Source organism: Notamacropus eugenii, chromosome 2, assembly GCF_028372415.1.
Source record: "Notamacropus eugenii isolate mMacEug1 chromosome 2, mMacEug1.pri_v2, whole genome shotgun sequence".
Taxonomy (NCBI): Eukaryota; Metazoa; Chordata; class Mammalia; order Diprotodontia; family Macropodidae; genus Notamacropus; species Notamacropus eugenii.
In genome coordinates, this window is record NC_092873.1 from 156106791 (window position 1) to 156126535 (window position 19745).

General features: G+C 36.3%; 1 protein-coding gene across 1 annotated transcript in view; it reads right to left on the reverse strand.

The window, feature by feature from the left end:
* The window catches only part of ME1 (malic enzyme 1), a 262710-nt gene that overhangs the window by 127580 nt on the left and 115385 nt on the right, over positions 1 to 19745 (reverse strand). Inside the window, 1 exon segment of the mRNA XM_072642703.1 lies at positions 13674 to 13835. Within this exon segment, the coding sequence (XP_072498804.1) occupies positions 13674 to 13835 (162 nt within the window).

Below are 19745 nucleotides of genomic sequence, written 5' to 3' on the forward strand. Positions count from 1 at the left end.
CTTTGCAAGGTACTGGGGGGTGGAGCCAAGATGGCAGAGTGACAGCAGGCACTCACCTGAGCTCTCCCCCAGACCTCTTCAAATACCCCAGGAAAGTGAGCAAAATCTAGAGCAGTGGAATCCACAAGGAGACAGAATATGGCAGATTTCCAGCCTAAGACAACCTGGAAGGTTGACAGGAAGGGTCTGTTGCACTGAGCTGGGAGAGGAGTACAGTCCAGCACACAGGCTGCACCAATGCAGATCTGACCACAGCAAAGCTTGGAGCAGACCCCAGTGGACTGAATCACTGGCAGCAGTGGCAATTCCTAGACCTCTCAGTGGAGGAGAGTGGGGGATGGAGGGTGGGGTGGATGGTGTCCTATCAAAACTGGATGAGAGAGAAGCACAGTCCTAAACAGGGCCTGCGGCAGCACTAACAACTGTTCCTGGGGCTTTCAGCCCATAGACTGAATGTTTCAAAGTCACCTATTTAAACTTCTGGGAGCCAAGATGGTGGAGTAAGCAGGAAGTCAAGTGTCTTACCCTCCCTTATAGACTTTGAAAAACCTAGAGAATGTTGACCCAGGAAAAATTCTAGAATAGTGAAACCAACAGAAAGAGGAGATACAGCAGTCTTTTAACTCAGGAGACTAGAGGATTAACAGGAAAGCTCCCTCTTCCTTTGGCTTAAGAGAACCAATACAGGAGGGGAGGTGTCCCAGCAAGCCAGGAGCAAGCCTCACCTCAGTGGATCAACGGGAGTTCCTGAGTCCCTGGGTGTAGGAGCAGGCTTGCCTATACTAGGCACACACCAGCAGCTCCAGCCCAGCACCAAGCAAACTGACAGACCACTACAAAATCCAGTTGCCAGCACCTGAGGTCCCATCATAGAAAACCAGTAACCAGAACCGTAAGCCCCCAGAACAAAAAATCTGAGACAATGCCCTTGGGTCCCAGAAGCAGAGAACAAATTGAAAAGACAGAAAAAAGGCAAACAACATGAGCAAGAAGCATCAAAGAAAAGCAATGACCACTGAGAAATATCTTGGTGAGAAAATCAAAACACAAATCCATGAGAGGACAATACAGTTAATATACCCACAACCAAAACCTCACAACTGGTCTCAAGCCCAACAATTTCTTTTGCAAATTTAGTTTTAATTGGCAAGGGATAGATTTTTTTCAGGAATATTGAAGTTATAGATAAGATTATTAGGGAAAATTGTCTATAACCCAAACAGAAACTACTCTGTAAGTTAAACATTTTAAGGCTATAAGGCAGTACTGAAATAGTAATGACTACCCTTCTGTCTTTCATCATAAATCAAATAAAAGAAATTTATTAAATGACTACTCTTATTAGCAAGGCACCATTCTGGGATCTTTAGGCAAACAAAGAAATAATTTCATTTGTTGTAGTTCAAAGGATTTTAGACTTGGAGACGTAAGGGACCTTAGAGGTCACTGAGTTAGTCTAACACCCTCATTGACCTACCTAGCTAAGAAGTATGGGAGGAAGGACTTGAATCCAGGCCCAGTGCCCTATTCAGTACACTGTGCTATCTCTCATTACTCCAAGATAAATATATTATCCCCTCAAAGGTAAAGAGCTCCTTTTCAGGAAATAAAACAAGGCCCTCACTTTACATATAAAGGGATACAGCTTACAGTAGCCTAAAGATCTCTAGCTTTACAAGGTATAGATCCATTTCAATGAAATGATTGAGATCTCCTTAACAGGGTTTTTAAAAAGCAAGGCAACTTTACAAAGCTAAAGGATAGAACCTTTATTCTACTTTCCAAGGGACACATTTTTAAAGGTTACAGATCAAAACTGACAATGGCTGAATATCTTTGGTTATCATGACAGATCAAACAGGTAAAACTTTCTTTGTAAATCAAACAGGTAAAATTTCTTTTGTAAAAATATTTAGGCTTCACAACATTGAGCACTGGGACACAATCCTAGTCCATCAATAAGCATTTATTAAGCACTTAATTACTATGTGCCAAAAACTGTGCAAAGCACTGGAGATAGAAAGGCAGAGTTCCTGCCCTTAAGTAAATTATAAGGTAAAGTGGAGATAATCAACAGAGGGAAGGAACTTCTTGATGAAAATGTGATTTTATCTTGAAGAAGGCCAAGGAAGCAAGGAGGCAGAGATGAGGAGGGAGAGAATTCCAAGTAAGATAACAGCCAGAGAAAATGTAGAGTCAAAAGAAGTAGTGTCTAGGAGAAGAGCATGGAGACAAGGGTCACTGAATCACAGAGTACATGGAGGGAATACAGTGATCCTAGAATAGGGAGCTACTGGAAAAGCAGATTATTGCAATCCAATGAAAGTGCCTCAAGTTGGGAGATGGATTATTTTATGAGAAGGAAGGAAGTCAGTATTATTGTCTTGAGGAGTTTGTAGCAGTGAGTAAAGTATAAGAAGACTGGAAAAACAGGAAGGGCTACCTTAAAAAAGTCTCTGAAAATCAAACAGATTTTATGTTTGGTTTTCTCCAGAATCTAAGTCCCACCTGAGGAGGCACTGTATGTGCTTTTGCCTTGCATTCCTACAGTTAAGCACAGTGTCTAAGTCTTATTAAATGCCTGCCTGTTTGATGACATTCATACTCTGAAAATCTGAGTATAAATGTAGAGGGAAATAATAGGATTTTAACGTAATAGAGGTAATAAATTTATTTGCATTCTGGAATATATTTCAGGATTTTACTTCATTTACAGGTGGAACTGCCAAGTCTTGTATAATTCTGACTGTGACTCCTTAGTACATGAAGTGGTTCTTTTTGGATGTTTGCTGTAATTTTTTTTGATGTGGGAGCTCTGGATTTTGACTATGACAATCTTGGCACTTTTACTTTGGGGAATTCTTTCGAGGGGTAATCAGTTGATTCATTCTGACTTCACTTTCCCCTCTGGTTCTAACAGATTTGGGAAGTTTTAATTTATGACTTCTTGAACTAATATGCTCAGGCTTTGTTTTTTTAACCACTGTAGGAGAGTTGGGGATGATGTGATTGGATCAAGACTACTGTAGCTCTGGATGATATATCCTTGGATGTGGGTTCATAATAGAGAGCGGACAAACACACACACAAAAAGAAAAAATTCGTATTCTCAAAGATCTTTTAAGGAAAACTATATATATATATATATATATATATATATATATATATATATATATATATATATATACACACACACACACATATGCATGTTAAGCATATGCAGAATTAAGACAAATTAAATACAAGGTGGTTAAAAGTACTTACGGAAGAAGAGCATGTGCAGCTGGGAACATCAGGAAAGACTTCATGTAGAAGGTGGCATTTGAGAGCTATGTCTTAAAGAAAGTAAGTTCTATGTATAATTTGCTGGGGAAGAAGGGGATGATAATATGGTAGAAGCAGAATTTGAACTAGGCTTTGAGATATATCCTGTATGTATACATTTTTTACATGATGTCTTCCCTATTACAATGTGAATTCGCTGAGGTCAGTGACCACATTTTTTCCTTATCTTTATAATGGATTTCAATAGGCAGAGAAAGACAAAATATTCCAAACATATTAAGCTGGATGAGAAGCTTTAAGAGTAGAAAAGTGTAAGACATATTTTCATGTAGTCATGAACCAAAGCTCAACCTGAGAATCATCAATGGAAAGCTATAACATGGGTAATGGTATTGCTGGTCAATAAAACAGTCCAGAATACAAAAAAAAAGTTTCCCGTCAAGATTCAGGGTAGGAATTTGGAGAATCAAGAACACTAAGAATATTGAATTCATACTATCTAAGTAACAGGGTTTACTTGCTCCATTGGCTCCAGCCTCCTTCTGGTCTTTAACTGTTCATAAATGTTTTCTAATGTGCTTATGTAGATGCCAATAAATAAAATCTATTATAAACTGTAAAAACACTATTGTAAGTATCTTTAAGTTTTCCTGTTTCACTGTCTCCTTACAGTTGTCCAATATATATTAAGTCTCACATGTCCCAAAAAGTTTTCCTTTGACACTGACTCATCTAGTATCTTATCTCTTTTTTTCATAGCTAAACTTTAGAAATTTTAGTCTGTAAGGGGAGCTTCTACTTTAAAATTTATTTATTTTATTCTAAAATTAAGAAATAAAAAAGCATTTCCATTAAATAGCAGAACAGATAAAAAGATGATTGTACACGAAACTGCAGATCTACTATATATGACTTCTATTCTTTTTAAATATATGTTATTGTGTAACTTTTCCCCCCTTTTTTCTTCCCTTCCCTCTGGGCCTTAGAGATGGTTACCAATACATACAAATATATGTGCGTGTATGCATAAACACACATACTATTCTATACATACTTATATAGATACTAGACACACAGACACACATACATATACACATACACGTCATTATATACATACTCCTGTTTATAAGTTCTTTCTCTGGATGCAGATAGAATCTTCTCTTCATACATACTTTGTAGTTAATTTGAGTACTTACAATAGTCAAAATAACTTAGTTGCTCAAAGGCATTCTTAGCACAATATTGTAGTTAATTGTATACCTTCTCCTGGTTCTGCTCATTTCACTTCATTATTTCATGCAAATCTATCCATGTCTTTCTAAAATCATCGAATGCACAATTTTTTATACCATAGTACTATTCTATCACAATCACATACCACAACTTGTTCAGCCATTCCCCAACTGGCAGGCATCCCCACAATTTCCAGTCCCTTGCTACCACAAAGAGAGCTGCTATAAATATTTTAGAACATATAGGTTCTTTTCCTTTTTTTCCCTATCTTGGGAAACAAACCTAGTAGTGGTATTGCTAAGCCAAAGGGTACAGGCAGTTTAATAACTCTTTGGACATAATTCCAAACCGCTCTCCAAAATGGTTGGATCAGTTCACAGTTCCACCAAGAGAGAGTGAATTACTGTCCCAAGTTGTTCACTACTCACCTTCTCCTCAACTCCTTATAATCCAGTTTCCATTCTGATTACTTTTAACTAAGCTAATTTCTCAAAGATCAACAAAACCTTCCTTATCAAATACAAAATTTTTTCTAGTCCTCATCTCTCTGCCATCTCTACAGAAGTATTAACTACCTCCTCCAGCAGGCAACTCTCTCCACCCTTGGCTTGGGAAGCATCACACTTTTCTAGTTCTTCTACTTTTCTATCAATCTTCCATTAGTTTCTTTGCTAATACCTCTCCCCAGATGCTTAAGGTCCTTAGCCCTCTACATGTTTCTATTTACTTACAACTACAATAGTCATCTTTATTAAAGTTTATTCCAAAATTTGCATCTTTACTGATTCCTTATCAGACTTAAGACACATATCACCAACTGGATAAGAGACCTCTCTACACTTATCAGATTGGCTAACATGACAAAACAGAAAAACGATAAATGCTGGATATGTGGGAAAATTGGGAGACTAATGCATTGTTGGTGGAGTTGGGAACTGATCTAACCATTTTGGAGAGGAATCTGGAACTATGCCCAAAGGGCTATAAAAATGTGAGATACCCTCTGACCTAGCAATACCATTTCAATGCCGGTATCCCAAAGAGATCATACAAAGGGGAAAAGGATCCACATGTACAAAAACATTTATAGCATCTTTTTTTGTAGTGGCAAAGACTTAGAAATTGAGGGGATACCCGTAAGTTGGGAAATGGCTAAACAAGCTGTAGTATATGAATGTAATGAAATACTATTTTGCTATAAGAAATGATGAACAGGCAGATTTCAGAAAAACCTATAAGGTCTTATATGAGTTGATGCTGAGTGAAGTGAACAGAACCAGGAGAACTTTATACACAGTAACAGTCACAGACTTCAATGACTGATTTTGATAGACTTAATCCTTTTCAGCAATGCAAGGACCGAAAAGAATTCCAAAGGACTCATGATGCAAAACGCCATCTACATCCAGAGAAAAAACCATGGAGTCTTAATGCAGAGGGAAGCAGACTATTTTCTTTCTTTTTGCTTTGTTTGGTATTTGCTTTTTTTTTCCTTTTTATGGTTTTTCCCATTCATTATAATTCTTCTATACAACATGACTAATGTGAAAATGTGTTTAACAGGAATGTATATGTAAAGTCTATATCAGACTGCAGTCTGTCTTGGGGAAGGACAGAGAAAAATTTAAAATTTATGGAAGTAAATGTTGAAAACTAAAAATAAATAAACTCAAAGCCAGTGTTGCCCTATATTTCCAGCCTGATTTCAAACTAATTTCTTCTACAATCTTATAATCCAGATGAAAATGAACAAGGATCTGCCTAAGAATCCCACTCTTTTCTGCCTCCTTGCCTTTAATTCATGCTCATCCCTACATAGGAAATGATCCTCTGACCCCTCTTCATCTAGTGAATTTCCACCGACCCTTCAAAGTTGAATGTGAATGCCATCTCCTCTAAAATTCCTTTTATATCACTCAACCATCTGCCTTTCCCCATCTTCCACATCACTTAATGACACAGCAGCTTCCTCCCCTATTCCCCAACAAAAAACAACACTGCATTAAGAGAGGCACTATTTCTCCAATGAGGAATGTAATAGTTCTCTTCTATTTTGCCATTGTCAGACCATCTCTAAAGCAGTGTAGTCAGTTTTTGGCATTACATTCAGTAGAGTGTTATGGGAAGATTAGATAAAAGAACAGGGAAATGACAGTTGTCCGTAAGTTTTTGAAGAGCTTAAAATATTTAAAGTATTTGTAAAAGAAATACTGGAACTATTTTGTTTGACCTCAAAGCACAGAAATAGAAGCAATGTATAGTATAGAAGCTGCAGAGAGACAAGGAAAATCTGACAAATAAAGCACACTAGATTTGTAATCACAGAACCTAGGTTACAATTATATTGTGCTATTTATTATTAGTATGACTTAAGGCAAGTCACTTAAACTCTCTGAGACTCAGTTTCCTTCCTCATATTGGATTAAATATCCCCTACAGGTTCATTTCAACTCTCTATCTATAATCCTATGAAGAAAGGGAATGAGTAGTTTTGAGAAGGGGTAGAAGTTTTGTCTCAGTAGTCTTCAAGAAAAGGCTGGCTGATCACTTGTTAACAATGTTGTACGGCAGATTTTTATTCAGGCTAAAGCAGATGAACTATGAGGTCCTTTACAACTTTGAAACAAATCCCATGATCTCTCCCCTTGAATCTTATACAGCATTCTGTTTTGTAAATATCCAAAGCACCTAATATGTAATATTAAGTATTACAGGTATCTATAGATTGTATCTTATCCCCCTACAAAACTGTAAGGTTTATGATTGGAAAAATTAGGTGTACCTGAACTCTTGCAGAGTAGAACGGTAGGCACTTAATAGTTGCTGGATGAAAGACTATATTAATTAATTGATGAAACCAATATGTAACTAAATTACTTCCATTGTCTAGTGGCTGACGTCAGTTGATTTTGATGTCACGTTGTTAGAGACACCCTTGACACTAGTAAGGTATCAAGGAAAATTTATTGCAGCAGAGCTGAGAGGAATTGAACGCCTTCTGCCAAAAGTGGCCTCAATACCCCCCACCCCCTAACACCCTCCCCCCACCCCCTGCCCTGGGGAGGAAGAGCACTGAATGTAAAAGTGACATGAGCTATAGTTCAAGACATATCCTCCCACCAGGAGATGGATTGGTCCATTCTCCATTAGGTCACCATCTTCTCTCCATGCCCATTATGTAAATCCCCTTAGTGTGACTCCCTCTCCCAAACATGGTTTAACATAGGTCCCATGATCAGAAAATAGAGGGATAATTTTATGCAGGGTATGTCTGCTTATATGCATGAGGTTCATCACGCAAGTGCAATGAAGGAAAGTTTTCTCCCAGTTATTCTAGGTTATTTTTCCTGGCTGGCTCAGGCCAATTTCAGGCCTGGAGCTTCTTATCAAAAATTTTGTGACTTTCTGAAGGCCATTGCCTGTCTTTTGATTGGTTGAGTTCACCTGCAGTCCGCTGGTTATTATCTGACTTATTCTCAATGACTTCATCAATTACTAGCTATTGTGGAAACTTAACTTTTTCCCATCTCTCACAAGTTGATTCTATCAATGTTATTTCATGGAAATGAAGTAAAATGATTGTATGGTAAATTAAAAAGAAAAAGAAATTTGAAATAAGAAAACGTGGTTTAAGACTCAATTCTGACATATCTATGTCCTTCTCTAATGCTGTTTCCTTATAAGAAAATAGAAATAAAGACTATTTGCACTGCTTCACAAGAGATATGCAGGCAAACTGACTCCAAAATGAAATTATTATGATCAAACACCCCTCATTTGAAGAATGTCCACTATTAAAGAAAATGAATACTTATTTACTATTTCATATTTTCTTTTTTAGCCACTCATCATTAAAAGAATGGAATAATTTTCAAATACATATGTGATCCCTAGTTGCTCAAAGAGAATTAAAAGAGGGCCATCCAAAACTGTTCTGAAATAAAATTTATTTTGAAAAAAGCTCTAATAATTTTACACACACACACGCACGCACGCACGCACGCACACACTCTGTCTCTCTCTCTCTCTCTCTCTCTCTCTCTCTCTGAAACAAAGTCTGCAGAATACAGGGCACTTAACTCTTCAAGTCATTCAAAAAGGGCTCAACTGAAATATAAAATCTGAAATCTGTGTAGTTTCAAATCCCAGCTGTTTCTCACCCACAGAAACTTCAAATAATATGTTGGCAGCTTCTGAGCAGCTGGCTCTGAAGTGCCAATGTGCTAATAATGGCTGCCAACACAAAAATTCTTATATTTCTTCATGGATAGTGTATATTTAGATTTTCTAAAAATGAATTAGGAAAGAAACAATTGGAAAAAGATGTCAAAATTTTTGTTTTCTACATCTTTCACATTCTCCATTCTGATATAAAACAATATGAGCCATGGAGAAGTATCATGAGAATTATGCAATGAAGTCCTCTGAAGACTTATGCCCAGTAAAACAGAATTTACCAAGTTATGAAAGCTATGAAGTTATGAAATTTATCTTATCTGAAATGGCAGCATTTATTAAAGATGTTATGTGAATTTAGAAAGTGAGATAATTATGATCATTCCAACACTATACTTGAGGATTGATCCCAGGATGAAAAAAACAATAAGATTATTAGTTTTTAAAAGTCCATTTAGACAGCACTATCAAGTACTCACAAAACATTAGTCAAGGGAGAAATAACCTTTTTCAAACTTTCAATGCTGAGAAGAGCACTGTTTATGTGTACAATTAGCTTAGGCATGAGAGAAAGAAGAAAAAAGTTATCATAAGACAGGGGAAAAGATAAAGGAGAGAGGGAGAGAAAAAGAAAGAACATAAGGTCTTTAGAGCAGAACTGCTGGCCAACAATGAATTTCTTACGTTTCTCCATGGCTGGAGTACATTTGGATTTTTCTAAAAATAAATTAATGGAACAGGAGAAAGATATGTGGAGTACTACCAGTTTTTATGAGTAAATTCACAAATTCACCCAAAAAGACATGGCAGCTTTTACGCTCCAACAACTGGTCTCAGTGAAATATTTGACATGTATGCCAAAGGATGCTGATTCTAACATAGAATATTTCGTTAATATTCAATAGTCTCTGAAATAAGATTCTCATAACATTTGGCAAAACTATGTTAAACAGAATAGGGAAACTCCTTGGTGTTCTTTGAGTTTAAGATCTTTGAAAGTTCATAACATAGCCTAAACATATTCCTCCAGAAACATACTCAACATAGGGGTATGAAAAGACCTACAAATCTGCTCATGAACACCAGACCTCTATAGTCCTACTCTTCTACTATGAAGAATTCTCACCTAATTTTTTCATTCTCATTCCAGGACAAATAGTTCTATAACAACAAATAATGGGTTCAGCTGTACAGACAACAGCCCAGAAGTTCTGGCCATCACTGTTTTTATCTGCTACTTCCAAGAAGTTCAAGAGCAGGGGACAGGCTGGTGCTCTTATTAGACTTAAGGGCACTATCAGCTGCCTTCCTGCCTGCAGATTCAACTATCTTTGACTCCTTGATTGTATCAATGTTATGTCAGTGGTAAACTAACAACACCAGATTTTTCCCAGTCTCCTGTTTCTTTGGTTTCCACTCATTTGGGGTAATGTATCCCTCATACATTTCTATCTTGTTCTATCTAGCTATGATAATTTATACCATGCTGTGATCACATCAGCATGGGTGTTAATTTAAAGGAATTGACTCATTTTTAAATATAAATTTATTATGTACACTCTCAAATTTATTGGGTACCTTGACTCCAAAATAATCCATGATATAAATGTGTGTGTGTGTATGTATGTATATATATACATACATACACACATATATATGTGTGTGTGTACGTATATGTACAATTTCCCTTCTAAGGAAAAAGCAACAACCAAAGTATTTCTTCCCTAAGAAACAATTATTAAACCTAGAAAAAGAAAATTAAACCTGTCATTCTCATCTGAGCAGAGATTACTAGGTTAAGATGACTTAATGACTTAATGACCCTTGAGGGAATATGATCACACCACACTCTAGTTGTAATTGCTGGCTATTGAATATCAAGCCTATGGCCATCTGCTATTGGCAATGATTAATCTACCCTCTTGTTTAAAAAACCCCTATGAGTGGACATTTACTAACATAACATTCTCTCTTTTAAATGTTTAAATTGTAACTTTAGCAAGTGAAATTAGAAGGTACATAGTAATAATTGAGAAAAGTTGTCAGAGACTTTGGCATTCTAGTGATGGGAAAAAAAATGGATCCTCCAAATAACATCTATCCACCAAGAAGTAAATGGATCAATATTTCATGTTCTTCGAGTGGTAACTTGAACTGTTGCCAAGATTTTGGTAACTTCTTTCAGGATCTATCAGAGCCTGTTAATGATGTAAGTAGGTATTAATAATGCTAACAACTTAGCTTGAAAATGGACAAGTAACTTGACACTCATTCAGATGTGTCAAATTCATATAACAAAAGCTGATACCAACCTAAACCATATTTAAATATAAATTTTATTTTAAATAGATGACTCTTGGGTTTCAAAACTTCAAGAAGTTTCAGGGTTCATCCTAAATTAAAACCTCAAGAGTGCTTTCACTTTCAAATTTTCTTACATGGAGTGAGAAAGAACACACATCCAAAATGAAGGAGTTGGAGTGGCTCTTTCCGCCATAGCTCTTTCTGCCTTATCAATAAAAATCAGATAATTTTAGAGGTAGATGAAGGGTAGGCATTGAAAATGGAAAGAAAAAGGAAGACAAAGGAGAGGAAGAAATAATGCAGGGAGCTTAATGCCTTTACAAGAAGTTGATATGACAGTAAATGGTTACAGAAGACTCTCCAAATGTCTCTGAAATTTCTTAGTCTCTAGGAATTTCTGTTTAGCCTAACAATGGATAGATTATGTCCAGATTAGACTGATCTCTAGTAGTACTGTTCACATTTTAGGATCGCAGATTTAGAGCTGGCAGGGAACTTACAGGTCACTTGGTTCAAACCTCTCATTTTACAGAGGATGAAACTGAGGCAAATAGAGTTAAATGACTTGTTCAGGGTCATGCAACTAGTAAGTGTCTGAGGCTGGATTTAAATTCAGGTCTTCCTTTCTCCAGGCCCAGCACTCTTCCCACTGAGCCACTTACCTGCCCCCAGCTGTGGAATTGGGGGACAACTGGGAAGTCAAAATGGGAAAATAGACCTCTGAGCATTCAAGTGGCATCAGGGGACTGAAGAGACACCAGCAGAGGAGATGTAAAGGGAAGCTGAAAGGGGACATGGGGTGATATGGAGGAGAAACTGGCAATTGCACAATACTGTCTAAGAGAAGCCCTGATGATTACCCCCCAAAAGTTGGTTGATTCTATCAGAAATATCAAATTAATATTTTAACTCTTATTTGATAACCATATGCTTATAGCTTTTTTGTTAAAGACATAATTTTCAAACAGATTCCTTAGGTTTTAGGGTGATAACTTCCTCTCATCAGTCAGTAGGCCAGTCAATAATCATTTATTAAGCAGCTTACTATGTGTCAGTCACAGTTCTAAGTCCTAGGGATACAAAGAAAGGCAAATACATGGTCCTTTACCTTCAGAGCTTACATTCTAGTGGAGAAAGTCAATATGAAAATAACTGTAATAGGAGATTCAGATAGAGCTAACATTAAGAAGAAGGGGTGGGAAGGGGTGAGTATGCATAAGGCAGAGAGTAAGGAAGGGCTGGACTAAGAAAGGCCTCTTGAAGAAGGTGGAATTTGAGACAAACCTTAAAGAAAGCCAGGAGAGTCTTCCAGCTGGGGAGTGGGAAGATAGCCAGTGAATCATCATCTCTTATAAATGATATTTTAAGATGCCACACAGATTTCTTGATTACTGATCATTACTTGTTTTCAATATGTTTTCTCATTGATGTGGAACATTTTAAACTAGGCAGAAATCACAACAATGGCAAAAATATTTCTAGTGATCTCCAAAACTTTTGAAAACATTTAGGATAAGCAGTGAGACTATAATGCAGTGGAAAGGGGACTAGATTTGGAATATGGAGGACGCGAGTGAATCTTGACTCTGTAAATTACTGTGTGACCTTAGACAAATCTGAATAAAAATTTTCTGAATAAAAATTTCCTCATGAGTAAAATGAGGGTGTTGAGCTAGATGAACCCTAAAGTCCCTTTCAATTTAAAATACATTATGTATTTCCAGTTAAAATCTGATGGTATGGCAAATATATCTATTTTAAAGAAAATTTCCTTTTAGACATCTTGTTAGAAAAACTTTTTATAATATTCCCACCTGATGGATGAGTTCAATTTGGGTTTACAAAAACTGATACTTCTGTATGGTATTATTCATACTAGTATGAAAAGTTGGACAATTTTATATGATCTAGGTAACAGTTAACTGATTCTGATTTCAGTTGCTCAAGAATTAAACCTGGTAAAAAATATGCACAAAAAGGACAGAGAAAAACAGTATATTAATATAAGTAAAAGGTTAATTTTTGAATGATTTGATAATTTAATGATGTAAAAAGATAACTATAAACAACCATCTCAACTTAGGACTTTATGTGATGATTATTGATGTTGGATTTAGCTTTCAATTACAAAACAAGTGTCTTAGGATCTTCCTCCTATTTGACTATTATTTCTCATACTCATCATGGAGACTTTTCCCTTTAATTATCAACTTCAATAGTACCATTCATTATTATCGGCTAGGGAAAGACTGAGTGGCAAGGTAAATAAAATAATCTGCTTTTTTTACTCAAAGATCTTTAAACTGATTAAAGAGCACAAAATGTCAGTCAAAGTCATTTGAAAAATGTATTAAAGCCAGAACAATTCATATTGGGCAAAAGCAGTATCATAACCGTATCATAACTACAGGGCTGATCCATATACCTGTAGAAAGAAATATTTCTAACTAATACATGCTGTCATAAAGCAAAATCTAGTTATTAAGATGAGTACGAAACATTTATGAGAAGGTGAATAAAATACTAAGTATGGAAAAGGTTATCTCTTGAGGAGAGATGTTTGAAGAAAAAAAGGAAAAACAAAGAAAATAAAAAAGTCCAGGTGTGGGGAGAGGATTTAAACATAAGAATCAGTCGAATTGTTTAAATGTATGGGGCCATAAGAAACCATTTACCTCATTCTCAGTTCCCACATCGAGGGTGACAGGCAGACACTCTTGAGGATTTACCCCTCCACACGCAGTATACAATGCCAGTTTGCCAACAGGAATGCCCATTCCATTGCAACCAAGATCACCCAAGCCAAGAATTCGTTCTCCATCAGTCACCACAACAGCCTAGAGAGAAAAAGAAATCTATTGCTATAAATGACTATTTGGAAAGCCTAATATATATCTTATTTTCTAAATGCACAAAAAGGGGACATCTGGTGACTAGCAAGACCTTTAAAAAATAATCCTGATTATGATGATTAAAAAAGAATAGAAAATGTGTGTGAAAAACTCTAAGAAAGTATGATAGATCATATTTTTAAGAGATGGAAATAGAGAAGGGTGAAAAAAGAAAAAAGGAGGGATGAGTAGGTAACAATAGTGAAAAAGTAGGAGACTCAATTTAGGAACCAAAATTAAAACTTAAGACTTTCTTATAAGTTGATATGATTTCAAGGATACAAGAAGACATCTGTAGTTCTCCAAAGACTTCCTAAATATTGAAACTCAAGTTTAACAATTAGTGGCAATAATCTAAGGTTTACCTTATCTTTTCAAATGATTAATTTTTCTATTTTTTCAACCATTACCAAATAGTTCTGGTAAATGTTGCTCCTTAACATAGTTTGAAATCTAGTATAAGTTGGTCTCCTTTACTCCTGCTTTTTTTCATTATTTCCTTTAAGATTCTCAACTCTTTGTTTCTACCAAAAAAATTCTGTTATTATTTTATCTGTATTTGCACAATAATCACATGGTATAATTTGACTGGTATGGTACTGAAGAAAAAATCTGTAAGATAATCTTTGTAATAACATTAATTTTATCCTATTGGCACAGTCCAACCACAAACGAAGATATATTCAATTATTTAAATTGTTGTTCATTTTTATAAAATTATTTTGATTACATTAATTCCTGAATGTCTGCTAAATGAACTAAAAAATTTGTAATTATTTTAATTTTTTAAAACATGCTTCCACTAGGTTATCATAGTAATACACACAAAAGCCTGGTGATTTTGTGGATTTATTTTATATATCTTGCTATTTTACAGAGGTTATTATTTCAAGTAATTATGCAGGTGAATCTCTAGAGTTCTCTAAATACATCATTACATCATCTGCAAGTAGCAATAATTTGGTTTTCTCTTAGAATAATAGTGTAAAATGAATACTTTGGTCCTATTCTCTCAGAATCAAGCCTGATATATTTCAGGGTTCCAGGCCACTATAAGGGGTTTACTGCCATTGGATCAAATTCAACTATCATTAAGCATGGTTCCATCTATTTTAGTCATTTTAGCCAGATCTTTTCTTTAAACCAAAAATCCACTATCTGTACTATTGCCTTGTTTGAAATCATGATTGTTCTCTTCCCCCTACTTTTTGATATTAATCTAATTAATCTTTATATATTTCTTCTAAGTCCCTTACATAACTGTATCAGTCTTGACATTTCAAAGTCTTTGTTGGTTTACTATAAGCTACTAACAGAAAAATTAATTTTAACATTGTTAAATCAAATATAATATTTCCATAGTCAAAAGACCATCTTGACAGTAAAAGGACACCCCTCCCTCTAAAAGAATCCTAGGAATGTCACTGCATTTCAACTTTTTAGATACTTTACTCTCAACTAGGTTGGACTGGGCTGAATCCTAGGAATCTTTAGCTCTGTTTATCATATAAACAAAAAACTAACTTAGCTTACAGTAACTCCAAGGGTCCTTCCTTATACCCTCATTAAGGTTTGGGGCATGTTGGATCATAAAGGGTAAAAACAACCAGAATGAAGCAGGTTTTCTTGCTCAGATTGCCAAAGGTGGCTGGAACCTCATGACCAGGCTTTGCTCCTCCCCCACCCCTTTTTCCTCTAGAATGTATAAAAAAAAACCTTTCTAGAATTTAGGATGCCTTTTTCTCTACATAAGAGTTTGATTTATTTCAGGACTTGACACTATGTACATAATACTGGATATTTCTTTCCAATCCATTTTGCCACCATTCTTCACTTTATATGTCTCATCACATTCATGTTTATGATTAGGTATATTTTCTCTCCAGTGTATTTTATTATAATGGTTTTTCCACTTTGCCTCCTTGATGAGGTAAGGCAGACAGGAGTGCTGAAGGCAGATGGAGCAAGCAGGACGCAGAATGTGAGATGTGAGACATGAGATAAGTTCAGGGTGTGACCAGCCAGAAAAATGTTTAAAGAAGACTATGCACTGAAGCCCCAAACCATTGATTTACCAGTGTGCTTTCCCAAAGCACCTCCAATTCCAGAAGAACGCTTCCCTTCCCCCTTCCCTTTCCTATTCTCTTTGCTTATCTATATGATAAAAGCACCTCAGGACTGCCAGATATCCCTGATATCCCTTTGCCCCCCCCCTTCCCCATTCCATAAAATTGTATTTAAACTAGACCTTTTAACCTGGTCAAATGCCTTTGCCTCCTATGGGAAGCAAAGCTTTGCTCCCCACTTGTGCTGTCTCTCCCACTTGAAGGGAGGTCTGTTTATGTGTCACCCCAATAAATGCCTTTCTTTAACTTGGAGACTGCCAGAGTGCAGTCTTTCAGGACAACAGAACCCACGCATCTATTCCTCATCATTTCAGGTGGTACCCCAACATTCTTGAACTCATCATCCTTCCCCATCCTATTCCTTTTTATGAAGAAATAATAGGAGAAGAAAGACAGAGGGGAAAAATCAACAGCAGTGGTCTGATCTTACTTAGTGCTTTTCTCTTTTTCCCCCTCATCCAACTAAAACCCCATTGCTGAGTTCTACCCATTCCTTCTCTACTTTTTATAATCCATAATCAGCACCAGTTTGTTTGCTTTCCTTATGACTATTCCCTCTCCAGCTGTATACCCTCTCCTTTCAAATGTCTTAATTTTAACTTTAAAATATTTCTACATTACAGCTGGAGTGCTATAGCGTGGAGTGTGTGTGTGTGTGTGTGTGTGTGTGTGTGTGTGTGTGTGTGTGTGTGTGTGTGCACGCTGAAGTTCATGAGATGTCCACTCCACTGACACCGACCTCCAAGTGTGCATATTCTTTTTTCTGGCAAGTAGGTGGTGCAGTGGATAGTGTTGGACTCAGTGAGGAAGACTTGAGCTTAAATCCTGCCTCAGACACTCACTAGCTGTGTGAGTTGGCTATTTATTTCACATTACTAACTGCATTAAATGAATTATAAAAAATTATAAGTTCCTCTTTATTTTCCTCATTTTTTCCTAGTGTATTCCGTTTGTTTTGGTTTTTCTTCTTAAAGACCAGCCTTAACCCCAAATCACTCTGGTCCCTGACCAAGCCCTACTGGGTCACTGTTTGGGCCCCCATGAGCTCAGAATGGATGTAAAATAGCAACAGTTTCTGTTTTGGCCAGAAACTCTGAGGGTCTTCCCATCCAAGATCTATTTTTTTTAAGAGGCCATTATTTGCCTCATTTTATTAAGCCTTAATCACTGAATGTCCACCGCCTCAGTCAAACTCAGACCTGCTAAAGACCTTAGCTTAAAAAGGCCAAGGTCCTCACAGCACCCTGAGCCATCCCCAGTTGTCCTGATCCACATCAGGCCACTGTACCCAGATAGCTCTGGAGGAGAAAGTGAGGCTGGTGACTTCACAAAGCCCTCTCTCACTTAAATCCAATTGACTTGCAAGTTATCACATCACCTCCCTGTTTTGGGGTCCTCTGAGAAAGAAGGACAAACAACAAGCAATCTGTCCTTTTGAAATCAAGCAAAATAACATATAATACTACCTATGCCCAGAATTGTTCTTTATTTCTGCTCTGGCTCTAGAAGACAGTTTTGAAGGGACAATGGCTTTATACTCCCCTCAATGAGAATGTAAATAATCTTCATTTAGCTCCTTTAAATGGCTTATTTATAGTTACCTAAGTTTCTCAAGTTTTCTGCATTTGAATTTAAAAGATTTTATTCAATTCTTGTCTCAACAGAAACACTTAAAAGTTCTTAATTCTATTATAGATCAATTTTTTTTAATTCCACAGATTGTTGTAAGCTCTTTTTCTTTTGAACTTTGGTATATCATGTTCTAAGACTTCCATTCCTCTAAAATAATGGCTTCTATGTCTTATGTGAACTTGATAGTGATTCCTTGGTACTTAACCTCCCTCTTCCTGGCTACCTGCAGTAATTCTTACAGAGCTGTGTTTTTGTATTCAGCCTCCATAATCTGCTCTTGCTTTTGTACTCATATAGTGGTCAGAAGAAGTGATACAAGGACACTCTCAATGTCTCTCTTCAGAACTTTGGAACTGATTGTGTGACATGGGAGACACTGACACAGGACCACCTAGCACAGTATGCCCTCATCAGAGAAAGGACTGTGCAGCAAAGCAGAACTGAAATAGCTCAAAACAAACACGAGATGTGCAAATGTTCCAAATGGATTATTTGTGCCCAACCTGTGGTAGAACACTCCAAACTCATATTGGTCTGATCAGCCTTAGACACATTGTAACTTGACTCTAACACAGTGATGTCATTTTAGTCCTCTTCAAGAATGAAAACTACCAACCAAACCAAGGAGCAAATTGGGGAACCCTTCCTGAATTGAAATGTCACAGTAACTCTTGATTGATCTCCAGTGTTTGTTTGATCTCTTGTGAAGTCAGGACTGAAACACAGTTACGGTGGTTTATCACCAGATTTTTGGCTATCACTAAAAGACCTCATGTGAACTTTAGAGATCTGCAAGTGTAAATATGTGGGAGCTGACGAGTCAGCCTCCCATTTGGGCAGCCATCTTGATTGGAAGCATCTGCATATGTCTTTCTAAAGTATAAATTAATTGATTGGTTTCCAAAGCATATACACTGGTGTCTTTAGTCAGCTAACTTCTCTTGTTCCTCCTCATAGTGATTATTTCTATCTTCAGAATATTATTCTTCAGAGTTTCCTATCCTTCCCACACCAGATTTACCTGTAGGATTTTAGTCCAAAAGATCCTACATATCAATCCTCTGCACTCTCTCAAAACTGCTCTCCAAAAATCTAGGGTATATGTCACAATCAGTCCTCTATCACAAATTCTGAAAAGGGAGTGCTTACTGAATTTTGTTTTATTTTTCAGCACTGCAGATGATCTGTTTTATTGGTACAGAATTGGACCCCAAAAAAGTACTTAATAATTTCTTCTATTTCTTCTTTGTTGGTTGTGAAGCCACCTTTTTATTTTTTGATACTGTTAGGTTATTTTTTTTTTTAAATTGCAACCTAATGGCTTATCTGTTGGGCAAGTAGGTGGCACTTACTAGCCATGTGACCCTGGTCAAGTCACTTTGTTCTGTCTCTGCCTCAGTTCCTCATCTATAAAATGAGCTGGAGGAAATAACAAACCACTCTAGTTATCTTTGCCAAGAAAACCCCAAACAGAGTCACAAAGAATCAGATATGGCTGAAAAACAGTTATCTATATTATTGGAGTTTTTAAAAAACCAGGTCCTAGTTTGACTTAATAATTTAACAGGGATTTCTGTTTGTTTGTTTTGTTTTCAATTGTAATAATCCCCTTTTGATTTTTTTAGGATTTCTATTTTGGTATTTAATTGGAGGCTTTTTATTTATTGGTTTTTCAAGGTTTTTTTTCTTTTATTTGCAAACTCAAATTAATGATATGCTCTTTCTCTCTTTTATGGTTGAAAGCATTTAAAGATGAATTTTTCCACAAAGTACTGCTTGGCTTCATTTTAAAATTTCAGTATGTCATCTTATTGCTTTTATCTTCATTTTTTAAAAATAAGTTTTATTAATACTTTTTCTTCATATCATAGTTATCCCAAGTATCTGAAAACATATGCAATGTGCAATATCTGTGGACTTGTCCCCTTGAGGATCAAGTTTATTGTGGAGTATCCTCTCATATTTCTTCAATTAAATCCTACCTAATGTTGATAATTTTGTTATACTTACTTCTGATTTTTTTTTAGGGTATTGCTTTTTTTTCCATTTATATTATTGTAGTTGCTGTGTATATTATTTTCTTGGCTCTGCATACATC